The following is a 13,105-nucleotide window of genomic DNA, read 5'->3' as shown; positions in this document are numbered from 1 at the left end:
ATGTCGTACCTAGTAGCCAGAACTCACTTCTCAGCCTACTATGCAAGGCCCGATTTGCCTAATAAGCCTAGTTTTCATGAATTAATGTTTTTTCGACTACCTAACCTACCTAACCTAACCTAACCTAACGTTTTCGGCTACCTAACCTAACCTAACCTATAAAGATAGGTTAGGTTAGGTTAGGTAGGGTTGGTTAGGTTCTATCATATATCTACGTTAATTTTAACTCCAATAAAAAAAAATGACCTCATACATAATGAAATGGGTAGCTTTATCATATCATAAGAAAACAAATTGAGAAAATATATTAATTCAGTAAAACTTGGCTTATTAGGCAAATCGGGCCTTGCATAGTAGGCTGAGAAGTGAGTTCTGGCTACTAGGTACGACATATATATATATATATATATATATGTCGTACCTAGTAGCCAGAACTCACTTCTCAGCCTACTATTCAAGGCCCGATTTGCCTAATAAGCCAAGTTTTCATGAATTAATATATTTACTATAATTTTTTTCTTATGAAATGATAAAGCAACCCTTTTCTCTATGTATGAGGTCAATTTTTTTTTATTGGAGTTAAAATTAACGTAGATATATGACCGAACCTAACCAACCCTACCTAACCTAACCTAACCTATATTTATAGGTAAGGTTAGGTTAGGTAGCCAAAAAAAGCTTGGTTAGGTTAGGTTAGGTAGGTTAGGTAGACGAAAAAACATTAATTCATGAAAACTTGGCTTATTAGGCAAATCGGGCCTTGAATAGTAGGCTGAGAAGTGCGTTCTGGCTATTAGGTACGACATATATATATATATATATATATATATATATATATATATATATATATATATATATATATATATATATTATATATATATTATATATATATATATATATATATATATATTATATATATATTATATATATATATATATATTATATATATATATATATATATATATATATATATATATATATATATATATATATATATATATATATATATATATATATATATATATATATATATATATTAGTATATTTTGGTAGCAGTCTTTGTTGTAAACATATGATGTTGAATATGACTGAAAAGGTAATATTAATAATTCTAACACGAATTTTCTCAATATTTCTTTTGTTTTTCTTCACTGTCGATGGTACTCAAAATATAAAATCTCCAAAATTAATTTTTATTGATGGTCTGATGCCTGAACGCGTTTCGTAATTCTTATTACATTTTCAAAGACAGTTTACACATAAAAATTCATCGTATTTATTCTCGTTTTGGGTGAGGTGATATGGCACAAAAGTTTTGGGTGAGGTGATATGGCACAAAAGTTTTGGGTGAGGTGATATGGCACAAAAGTTTTGGGTGAGGTGATATGGCACAAAAGTTTTGGGTGAGGTGATATGGCACAAAAGTTTTGGGTGAGGTGATATGGCACAAAAGTTTTGGGTGAGGTGACGAACACAAGACAGAACACGAAAAAATGGGTATAAATTGGGTATAAAAACATAAGAATGGAAGTAACTGCAGAAGGCCTATTGGCTCATACCTCCTCTTCCTGCTTCTATGTTGGTACAGGGTCTTGAAATGGGGCAGAATATAGTTGTACATTAATTGGCTGTTGATTGCTGGTGTTGACTTTTTGATGTGTAGTGCCTCGCTGATGTCCAGCCTTCTGCTATCTCTGTATCTATCGATGATTTCTGTGTTGTTTGAAATCTTAACAATCAACTTTAACGTCTTTCATTCAACATTAGTAATAGTTTAACAAAGCAGTTGGAACATTCTGTGGAGAACCAAACCTATATTTCTGACATACGTGTCTCTGGGGTTCATAATTTGAACCAATCCATCTTAAAATATGCAAAGTATTTTGAGGCTAGCCAATAGCGTCTGGCCTCCAACCTCGGAAAGAAAAACAGAGATGTTCTCTCATAAATATAGTTGGGAGTGCTCTGTGGTGACGAGATCTCTGTGATAACCTCCCTCTCATTCTCTCTCTCCCAGTGGGCAAAGCATGCTCGAATAACGTTTAATCAAGATTGTCGACGTTGATTCAATGTCGATAGCAGTTTGAAAAGTCTATTGTTAAAACTCTATGGATAACACCCACTTTACTAGCTTCATATGGATCTTTGTTTGTCGCAATAGCAACCCATCTAAGACACTCGCCATATAATCACAATTCACCATGGACAGTTCCTTGAAGGTAACCTAAAACATCTGACCTCCAACCTTGGACCAGAAAATCAAACGGGGAAAAAGACAGACAGACAGACATTTTCTCTTTCAGATAAAGAACGTTCAGTATGACAGGCAAACTAGCGTAATATTTTATCTAATTCTTACAACACTAACTTTAATATATTGATGTCCGTGTTGCTACCAGGGCCTACTCCTCTCTGGATTGGTGGTACTGACAAGGGGAGCGAAGGTGTGTGGCAGTGGGTGGACGGACGACCCATCATCACTGACGAATGGTCTGTCGGAAATCCTAGTGACAATTATGGTAATGAAAACTGCATGGACCTCATACCAGAGTTGCACCCGTCTCTCAATGACAATGACTGCAATAGAAATCTCTCTTTTATCTGCCAGTACTAAGGATAATGTGATGATGACTGGTATTTTTAGTCTTTGGTTTTCAAAATTTAAATTAATTTCTGCATTGAGGGTTATTTAGGCATGTATAATATATGTGATTACAAGCTTCATTAGTAAATATGTTCTTGTTTACATTTAATTTTAGGAATAAAAATATCACTTCGTAGAGAGATAGTGTTTATGTGACGCCTAAAATGCCTATTGATGCTTGATGTGTGTTTTCTTAAATTAATATTGTAAACAGATATCATAGAAAGTTATTATAACCACCACAAAAGCTTCAAATTCAGTTCCTGACATGAAGGTAAATATATTTATCTAGAAAGGAGAATACCTGCAAGAACTCAATGTAACAGTCCTTATTGTTACCTTGTTATAACTTGTTACAAACTTGTTACCTTGTTACAAAGTTGTTACATCTTGTTATAAGTTTCTCTTGTGTTAGAAAGTTGCTGCAACTTGTTAAATATTATAACTTGTTAGATCATTGTAGCAACATCTTATAATTTCATTGTGTTTGGCGGGATAAATCTATTTGGATGTTTGTGCACAGTTGGAAGAGAAATGCTTTGGGCTAACCAAAGCCCAAATGTTACAGGATTATTGCTTATTTTATTGGCCGAATCATTGATGAGTCGAGTGGAGTCCAAGTGTATTAATGACAGTGGGCACAGCTCCAATTCCGTAGCAAAATCTGTGGCGGTAATATGTTCAACGCCGAATCCATAGACTTTATCATTAATTCATGTTACAGAGAATAAAGATCAGACTACTGACCACGTAGCCCTGTATGACTAACCATCCTCTGAGATGGGGACTTTTTAGTATCACGTAACTATTTCTTCACTCACACTGTACCCCCCCCCCCCCCCTTTATATTGTCTAGGGCAGCTGCACGAATGGAGATGTAACTAAATGTGTTAATAAAAATAAGTGAATTAATTAAGATATTTATTTTAAAAACATTCAGTAAGTTTTGACAGATTTGCAATCCGTACTCAAACTTTGATTTACATAGACGGGAAGAGAGTGTAAAAGGGGGGGAAAGGGGGGGAAAGAAAGAAAGAGAAAGAAAGAGAAAGAATGAAAGAGAGAAAGAGAAAGAAAAAAGAGAGAGGGGGGTGAGGATGGGAAGGGGAAAGGGTTTGTGTCGGGAATGAAACAAGGTGACGGGATAGGTACAACTGTGTTCAGGTAGGGAAGAGATAGGGAAAGGCGTGAGTGGACAGGAAGGGAACAAACGGGGAAAATATGCGTGAAGGCAGACTTGGACAATAAAGGGCATTGGCGTTTAGGTGTAGGGAGGGAGTGTTGGTGGGAACACTGGGAGGGAGTGTTGGTGGGAACACTGAGAGGGAGTATTGGTGGGAACACTGAGAGGGAGTGTTGGTGGGAACACTGAGAGGGAGTGTTGGTGGGAACACTGAGAGGGAGTGTTGGTGGGAACACTGGGAGGGAGTGTTGGTGGGAACACTGGGAGGGTGTGTTGGTGGGAACACTGAGAGGGAGTGTTGGTGGGAACACTGAGAGGGAGTGTTGGTGGGAACACTGAGAGGGAGTGTTGGTGGGAACACTGAGAGGGAGTGTTGGTGGGAACACTGAGAGGGAGTGTTGGTGGGAACACTGGAAGGGTGTGTTGGTGGGAACACTGGGAGGGAGTGTTGGTGGGAACACTGAGAGGGAGTGTTGGTGGGAACACTGAGAGGGAGTGTTGGTGGGAACACTGGGAGGGTGTGTTGGTGGGAACACTGAGAGGGAGTGTTGGTGGGAACATGGGGAGTGTTGGTGGGAACATGGGGAGGGAGAGTTGGTGGGATCACTGGAAGGGTGTGTTGGTGGGAACATGGGGAGGGTGTGTTGGTGGGAACACTGAGAGGGAGTGTTGGTGGGAACACTGAGAGGGAGTGTTGGTGGGAACACTGAGAGGGAGTGTTGGTGGGAACACTGAGAGGGAGTGTTGGTGGGAACACTGAGAGGGAGTGTTGGTGGGAACACTGAGAGGGAGTGTTGGTGGGAACACTGGGAGGGAGTGTTGGTGGGAACACTGAGAGGGAGTGTTGGTGGGAACACTGAGAGGGAGTGTTGGTGGGAACACTGGGAGGGTGTGTTGGTGGGAACACTGAGAGGGAGTGTTGGTGGGAACATGGGGAGGGAGAGTTGGTGGGATCACTGGAAGGGTGTGTTGGTGGGAACACTGAGAGGGAGTGTTGGTGGGAACACTGAGAGGGAGTGTTGGTGGGAACACTGAGAGGGAGTGTTGGTGGGAACACTGAGAGGGAGTGTTGGTGGGAACACTGAGAGGGAGTGTTGGTGGGAACACTGAGAGGGAGTGTTGGTGGGAACACTGGGAGGGAGTGTTGGTGGGAACACTGAGAGGGAGTGTTGGTGGGAACACTGAGAGGGAGTGTTGGTGGGAACACTGGGAGGGTGTGTTGGTGGGAACACTGAGAGGGAGTGTTGGTGGGAACACTGGAAGGGTGTGTTGGTGGGAACATGGGGAGGGAGAGTTGGTGGGAACACTGAGAGGGAGTGTTGGTGGGAACACTGAGAGGGAGTGTTGGTGGGAACACTGGGAGGGAGAGTTGGTGGGATCACTGGAAGGGTGTGTTGGTGGGAACATGGGGAGGGTGTGTTGGTGGGAACACTGAGAGGGAGTGTTGGTGGGAACACTGAGAGGGAGTGTTGGTGGGAACACTGGGAGGGTGTGTTGGTGGGAACACTGAGAGGGAGTGTTGGTGGGAACACTGGGAGGGTGTGTTGGTGGGAACACTGAGAGGGTGTGTTGGTGGGAACACTGGGAGGGTGTGTTGGTGGGAACACTGGGAGGGTGTGTTGGTGGGAACACTGAGAGGGAGTGTTGGTGGGAACACTGAGAGGGAGTGTTGGTGGGAACACTGGGAGGGTGTGTTGGTGGGAACACTGGGAGGGTGTGTTGGTGGGAACACTGGGAGGGTGTGTTGGTTGGAACATGGGGAGGGAGAGTTGGTGGGAACACTGGGAGGGTGTGTTGGTGGGAACATGGGGAGGGTGTGTTGGTGGGAACATGGGGAGGGAGAGTTGGTGGGAACACTGGGAGGGTGTGTTGGTGGGAACACTGAGAGGGAGTGTTGGTGGGAACACTGAGAGGGAGTGTTGGTTGGAACACTGGGAGGGTGTGTTGGTGGGAACACTGGGAGGGAGTGTTGGTGGGAACATGGGGAGTGCTGGTGGGAACATGGGGAGTGTTGGTGGGAACACTGGGAGGGAGTGTTGGTGGGAACACTGGGAGGGAGTGTTGGTGGGAACATGGGGAGTGTTGGTGGGAACATGGGGAGGGAGAGTTGGTGGGATCACTGGAAGGGTGTGTTGGTGGGAACATGGGGAGGGAGAGTTGGTGGGAACACTGGGAGGGTGTGTTGGTGGGAACATGGGGAGGGTGTGTTGGTGGGAACACTGGGAGGGTGTGTTGGTGGGAACATGGGGAGTGTTGGTGGGAACATGGGGAGAGTTGGTGGGAACACTGGGAGGGTGTGTTGGTGGGAACATGGGGAAGGAGTGTTGGTGGGAACACTGGAAGGGTGTGTTGGTGGGAACATGGGGAGGGAGAGTTGGTGGGAACATGGGGAGGGAGAGTTGGTGGGAACATGGGGAGGGAGAGTTGGTGGGAACATGGGGAGGGAGTGTTGGTGGGAACATGGGGAGGGAGAGTTGGTGGGAACATGGGGAGGGAGAGTTGGTGGGAACACTGGAAGGGTGTGTTGGTGGGAACATGGGGAGTGTTGGTGGGAACATGGGGAGGGAGAGTTGGTGGGAACACTGGAAGGGTGTGTTGGTGGGAACATGGGGAGAGTTGGTGGGAACATGGGGAGGGAGAGTTGGTGGGAACACTGGGAGGGTGTGTTGGTGGGAACATGGGGAGGGTGTGCTGGTGGGAACATGGGGAAGGAGTGTTGGTGGGAACATGGGGAGGGAGTGTTGGTGGGAACACTGGAAGGGTGTGTTGGTGGGAACATGGGGAGTGTTGGTGGGAACATGGGGAGGGAGAGTTGGTGGGAACACTGGAAGGGTGTGTTGGTGGGAACATGGGGAGGGAGAGTTGGTGGGAACACTGGGAGGGTGTGTTGGTGGGAACATGGGGAGGGAGTGTTGGTGGGAACACTGGAAGGGTGTGTTGGTGGGAACATGGGGAGTGTTGGTGGGAACATGGGGAGGGAGTGTTGGTGGGAACACTGGAAGGGTGTGTTGGTGGGAACACTGGAAGGGTGTGCTGGTGGGAACATGGGGAAGGAGTGTTGGTGGGAACATGGGGAGGGAGTGTTGGTGGGAACACTGGAAGGGTGTGTTGGTGGGAACATGGGGAGTGTTGGTGGGAACATGGGGAGGGAGAGTTGGTGGGAACACTGGGAGGGTGTGTTGGTGGGAACATGGGGAGGGAGAGTTGGTGGGAACATGGGGAGGGAGAGCTGGTGGGAACACTGGAAGAGTGTGTTGGTGGGAACATGGGGAGTGTTGGTGGGAACATGGGGACGGAGAGTTGGTGGGAACACTGGAAGGGTGTTGGTGGGAACATGGGGAGGGAGAGTTGGTGGGAACATGGGGAGAGAGAGCTGGTGGGAACACTGGAAGAGTGTGTTGGTGGGAACATGGGGAGTGTTGGTGGGAACATGGGGACGGAGAGTTGGTGGGAACACTGGAAGGGTGTTGGTGGGAACATGGGGAGGGAGTGTTGGTGGGAACATGGGGAGGGAGTGTTGGTGGGAATATGGGGAGGGAGTGGTGGTGGGAACACTGTGATGGTGTGTTGGTGGGAACATGGGGAGGGAGTGTTGGTGGGAACATGGGGAGGGTGTGTTGGTGGGAACATGGGGAGGGAGTGTTGGTGGGAACACTGGAAGGGTGTGTTGGTGGGAACATGGGGAGGGAGTGTTGGTGGGAACACTGGAAGGGTGTGTTGGTGGGAACATGGGGAGGGAGTGTTGGTGGGAATATGGGGAGGGAGTGGTGGTGGGAACACTGGGATGGTGTGTTGGTGGGAACATGGGGAGGGAGTGTTGGTGGGAACATGGGGAGGGTGTGCTGGTGGGAACATGGGGAGGGAGTGTTGGTGGGAACATGGGGAGGGAGTGTTGGTGGGAACACTGGGAGGGAGTGTTGGTGGGAACATGGGGAGTGTTGGTGGGAACATGGGGAGGGAGTGTTGGTGGGAACATGGGGAGTGTTGGTGGGAACATGGGGAGGGTGTGTTGGTGGGAACATGGGGAGTGTTGGTGGGAACATGGGGAGGGAATGTTGGTGGGAACACTGGGAGGGTGTGTTGGAGGGAACACTGGGAGGGTGTGTTGGTGGGAACATGGGGAGTGTTGGTGGGAACATGGGGAGTGTTGGTGGGAACATGGAGAGTGTTGGTGGGAACATGGGGAGGGAGTGTTGGTGGGAACACTGGGAGGGTGTGTTGGTGGGAACATGGGGAGTGTTGGTGGGAACATGGGGAGTGTTGGTGGGAACATGGGGAGTGTTGGTGGGAACATGGGGAGGGTGTGTTGGTGGGAACATGGGGAGGGTGTGTTGGTGGGAACATGGGGAGGGAGTGTTGGTGGGAACATGGGGAGGGAGTGTTGGTGGGAACATGGGGAGGGAGTGTTGGTGGGAACATGGGGAGTGTTGGTGGGAACATGGGGAGGGTGTGTTGGTGGGAACATGGGGAGGGTGTGTTGGTGGGAACATGGGGAGGGAGTGTTGGTGGGAACATGGGGAGTGTTGGTGGGAACATAGGGAGTGTTGGTGGGAACATGGGGAGTGTTGGTGGGAACATGGGGAGGGAGTGTTGGTGGGAACATGGGGAGTGTTGGTGGGAACATGGGGAGGGAGTGTTGGTGGGAACACTGGGAGGGAGTGTTGGTGGGAACATGGGGTGTGTTGGTGGGAACATGGGGAGGGTGTGTTGGTGGGAACATGGGGTGTGTTGGTGGGAACATGGGGAGGGTGTGTTGGTGGGAACATGGGGTGTGTTGGTGGGAACATGGGGAGGGTGTATTGGTGGGAACATGGGGAGGGTGTGTTGGTGGGAACATGGGGAGGGAGTGTTGGTGGGAACATGGGGAGGGAGTGTTGGTGGGAACATGGGGAGGGAGTGTTGGTGGGAACATGGGGTGTGTTGGTGGGAACATGGGGAGGGTGTGTTGGTGGGAACACTGGGAGGGTGTGTTGGTGGGAACATGGGGAGTGTTGGTGGGAACATAGGGAGTGTTGGTGGGAACATGGGGAGTGTTGGTGGGAACATGGGGAGGGAGTGTTGGTGGGAACATAGGGAGTGTTGGTGGGAACATGGGGAGTGTTGGTGGGAACATGGGAAGTGTTGGTGGGAACATGGGGAGTGTTTGGGGGAACATGGGGAGTGTTGGTGGGAACATGGGGAGTGTTGGGGGAACATGGGGAGTGTTGGTGGGAACATGGGGAGTGTTGGTGGGAACATGGGGAGTGTTGGTGGGAACATGGGGAGTGTTGGTGGGAACATGGGGAGTGTTGGTGGGAACATGGGGAGTGTTGGTGGGAACATGGGGAGTGTTGGTGGGAACATGGGGAGTGTTGGTGGGAACATGGAGAGTGTTGGTGGGAACATGGGGAGTGTTGGTGGGAACATGGGGAGTGATGGTGGGAACATGGGGAGTGTTGGTGGGAACATGGGGAGTGTTCGTGGGAACATGGGGAGTGTTGGTGGGAACATGGGGAGTGTTGGTGGGAACATGGGGAGTGTTGGTGGGAACATGGGGAGTGTTGGTGGGAACATGGGGAGTGTTGGTGGGAACATGGGGAGTGTTGGTGGGAACATGGGGAGTGTTGGTGGGAACATGGGGAGTGTTGGTGGGAACATGGGGAGTGATGGGGGGAACATGGGGAGTGTTGGGGGGAACATGGGGAGTGTTGGTGGGAACATGGGGAGTGTTGGTGGGAACATGGGGAGTGTTGGTGGGAACATGGGGAGTGTTGGTGGGAACATGGGGAGTGTTGGTGGGAACATGGGGAGTGTTGGTGGGAACATGGGGAGTGTTGGTGGGAACATGGGGAGTGTTGGGGGGAACATGGGGAGTGTTGGTGGGAACATGGGGAGTGTTGGTGGGAACATGGGGAGTGTTGGTGGGAACATGGGGAGTGTTGGTGGGAACATGGGGAGTGTTGGTGGGAACATGGGGAGTGTTGGGGGGAACATGGGGAGTGTTGGTGGGAACATGGGGAGTGTTGGTGGGAACATGGGGAGTGTTGGTGGGAACATGGGGAGTGTTGGTGGGAACATGGGGAGTGTTGGTGGGAACATGGGGAGTGTTGGTGGGAACATGGGGAGTGTTGGTGGGAACATGGGGAGTGTTGGTGGGAACATGGGGAGTGTTGGTGGGAACATGGGGAGTGTTGGTGGGAACATGGGGAGTGTTGGTGGGAACATGGGGAGTGTTGGTGGGAACATGGGGAGTGTTGGTGGGAACATGGGGAGTGTTGGTGGGAACATGGGGAGTGTTGGTGGGAACATGGGGAGTGTTGGTGGGAACATGGGGAGTGTTGGTGGGAACATGGGGAGTGTTGGTGGGAACATGGGGAGTGTTGGTGGGAACATGGGGAGTGTTGGTGGGAACATGGGGAGTGTTGGTGGGAACATGGGGAGTGTTGGTGGGAACATGGGGAGTGTTGGTGGGAACATGGGGAGTGTTGGTGGGAACATGGAGAGTGTTGGTGGGAACATGGGGAGTGTTGGTGGGAACATGGGGAGTGTTGGTGGGAACATGGGGAGTGTTGGTGGGAACATGGGGAGTGTTGGTGGGAACATGGGGAGTGTTGGTGGGAACATGGGGAGTGTTGATGGGAACATGGGGAGTGTTGGTGGGAACATGGGGAGTGTTGGTGGGAACATGGGGAGTGTTGGTGGGAACATGGGGAGTGTTGGTGGGAACATGGGGAGTGTTGGTGGGAACATGGGGAGTGTTGGTGGGAACATGGGGAGTGTTGGTGGGAACATGGGGAGTGTTGGTGGGAACATGGGGAGTGTTGGTGGGAACATGGGGAGTGTTGGTGGGAACATGGGGAGTGTTGGTGGGAACATGGGGAGTGTTGGTGGGAACATGGGGAGTGTTGGTGGGAACATGGGGAGTGTTGGTGGGAACATGGGGAGTGTTGGTGGGAACATGGGGAGTGTTGGTGGGAACATGGGAGTGTTGGTGGGAACATGGGGAGTGTTGGTGGGAACATGGGGAGTGTTGGTGGGAACATGGGGAGTGTTGGTGGGAACATGGGGAGTGTTGGTGGGAACATGGGGAGTGTTGGTGGGAACATGGGGAGTGTTGGTGGGAACATGGGGAGTGTTGGTGGGAACATGGGGAGTGTTGGTGGGAACATGGGGAGTGTTGGTGGGAACATGGAGAGTGTTGGTGGGAACATGGGGAGTGTTGGTGGGAACATGGGGAGTGTTGGTGGGAACATGGGGAGTGTTGGTGGGAACATGGGGAGTGTTGGTGGGAACATGGGGAGTGTTGGTGGGAACATGGAGAGTGTTGGTGGGAACATGGGGAGTGTTGGTGGGAACATGGGGAGTGTTGGTGGGAACATGGGGAGTGTTGGTGGGAACATGGGAGTGTTGGTGGGAACATGGGGAGTGTTGGTGGGAACATGGGGAGTGTTGGTGGGAACATGGGGAGTGTTGGTGGGAACATGGGAGTGTTGGTGGGAACATGGGGAGTGTTGGTGGGAACATGGGGAGTGTTGGTGGGAACATGGGGAGTGTTGGTGGGAACATGGGGAGTGTTGGTGGGAACATGGGGAGTGTTGGTGGGAACATGGGGAGTGTTGGTGGGAACATGGGGAGTGTTGGTGGGAACATGGGGAGTGTTGGTGGGAACATGGGGAGTGTTGGTGGGAACATGGGGAGTGTTGGTGGGAACATGGGGAGTGTTGGTGGGAACATGGGAGTGTTGGTGGGAACATGGGGAGTGTTGGTGGGAACATGGGAGAGTGTTGGTGGGAACATGGGGAGTGTTGGTGGGAACATGGGGAGTGTTGGTGGGAACATGGGAGTGTTGGTGGGAACATGGAGAGTGTTGGTGGGAACATGGGGAGTGTTGGTGGGAACATGGGGAGTGTTGGTGGGAACATGGGGAGTGTTGGTGGGAACATGGGGAGTGTTGGTGGGAACATGGGGAGTGTTGGTGGGAACATGGGGAGTGTTGGTGGGAACATGGGGAGTGTTGGTGGGAACATGGGGAGTGTTGGTGGGAACATGGGGAGTGTTGGTGGGAACATGGGGAGTGTTGGTGGGAACATGGGGAGTGTTGGTGGGAACATGGGAGTGTTGGTGGGAACATGGGGAGTGTTGGTGGGAACATGGGGAGTGTTGGTGGGAACATGGGGAGTGTTGGTGGGAACATGGGGAGTGTTGGTGGGAACATGGAGAGTGTTGGTGGGAACATGGGGAGTGTTGGTGGGAACATGGGGAGTGTTGGTGGGAACATGGGGAGTGTTGGTGGGAACATGGGGAGTGTTGGTGGGAACATGGGGAGTGTTGGTGGGAACATGGGAGAGTGTTGGTGGGAACATGGGGAGTGTTGGTGGGAACATGGGGAGTGTTGGTGGGAACATGGGGAGTGTTGGTGGGAACATGGGGAGTGTTGGTGGGAACATGGGGAGTGTTGGTGGGAACATGGGGAGTGTTGGTGGGAACATGGGGAGTGTTGGTGGGAACATGGGGAGTGTTGGTGGGAACATGGGGAGTGTTGGTGGGAACATGGGGAGTGTTGGTGGGAACATGGGGAGTGTTGGTGGGAACATGGGGAGTGTTGGTGGGAACATGGGGAGTGTTGGTGGGAACATGGGGAGTGTTGGTGGGAACATGGGGAGTGTTGGTGGGAACATGGGGAGTGTTGGTGGGAACATGGGGAGTGTTGGTGGGAACATGGGGAGTGTTGGTGGGAACATGGGGAGTGTTGGTGGGAACATGGGGAGTGTTGGTGGGAACATGGGGAGTGTTGGTGGGAACATGGGGAGTGTTGGTGGGAACATGGAGAGTGTTGGTGGGAACATGGGGAGTGTTGGTGGGAACATGGGGAGTGTTGGTGGGAACATGGAGAGTGTTGGTGGGAACATGGGGAGTGTTGGTGGGAACATGGGGAGTGTTGGTGGGAACATGGGGAGTGTTGGTGGGAACATGGGGAGTGTTGGTGGGAACATGGAGAGTGTTGGTGGGAACATGGGGAGTGTTGGTGGGAACATGGGGAGTGTTGGTGGGAACATGGGGAGTGTTGGTGGGAACATGGGGAGTGTTGGTGGGAACATGGGGAGTGTTGGTGGGAACATGGGGAGTGTTGGTGGGAACATGGGGAGTGTTGGTGGGAACATGGGGAGTGTTGGTGGGAACATGGGGAGTGTTGGTGGGAACATGGGGAGTGTTGGTGGGAACATGGGGAGTGTTGGTGGGAACATGGGGAGTGTTGGTGGGAACATGGGGAGTGTTGGTGGGAACATGGGGAGTGTTGG

At 50.8% G+C, this 13,105-nt stretch overlaps 1 protein-coding gene across 1 annotated transcript in view; it reads left to right on the top strand.

Moving 5' to 3' along the window:
• LOC138366935 (C-type lectin lectoxin-Phi1-like) overlaps nucleotides 1–13,105 on the top strand; it is a 242,991-nt gene that overhangs the window by 96,106 nt on the left and 133,780 nt on the right. Inside the window, exon 3 of the mRNA XM_069328208.1 lies at nucleotides 2,400–2,519. Coding sequence (XP_069184309.1) covers nucleotides 2,400–2,519 — 120 coding nt within the window. The remainder of the gene's footprint in view (nucleotides 1–2,399; nucleotides 2,520–13,105) is intronic.

The sequence above is a fragment of the Procambarus clarkii genome, chromosome 21 (genome assembly GCF_040958095.1).
Source record: "Procambarus clarkii isolate CNS0578487 chromosome 21, FALCON_Pclarkii_2.0, whole genome shotgun sequence".
NCBI classification, from domain to species: domain Eukaryota; kingdom Metazoa; phylum Arthropoda; class Malacostraca; order Decapoda; family Cambaridae; genus Procambarus; species Procambarus clarkii.
This window is presented reverse-complemented; position numbering and strand designations above follow the sequence as displayed.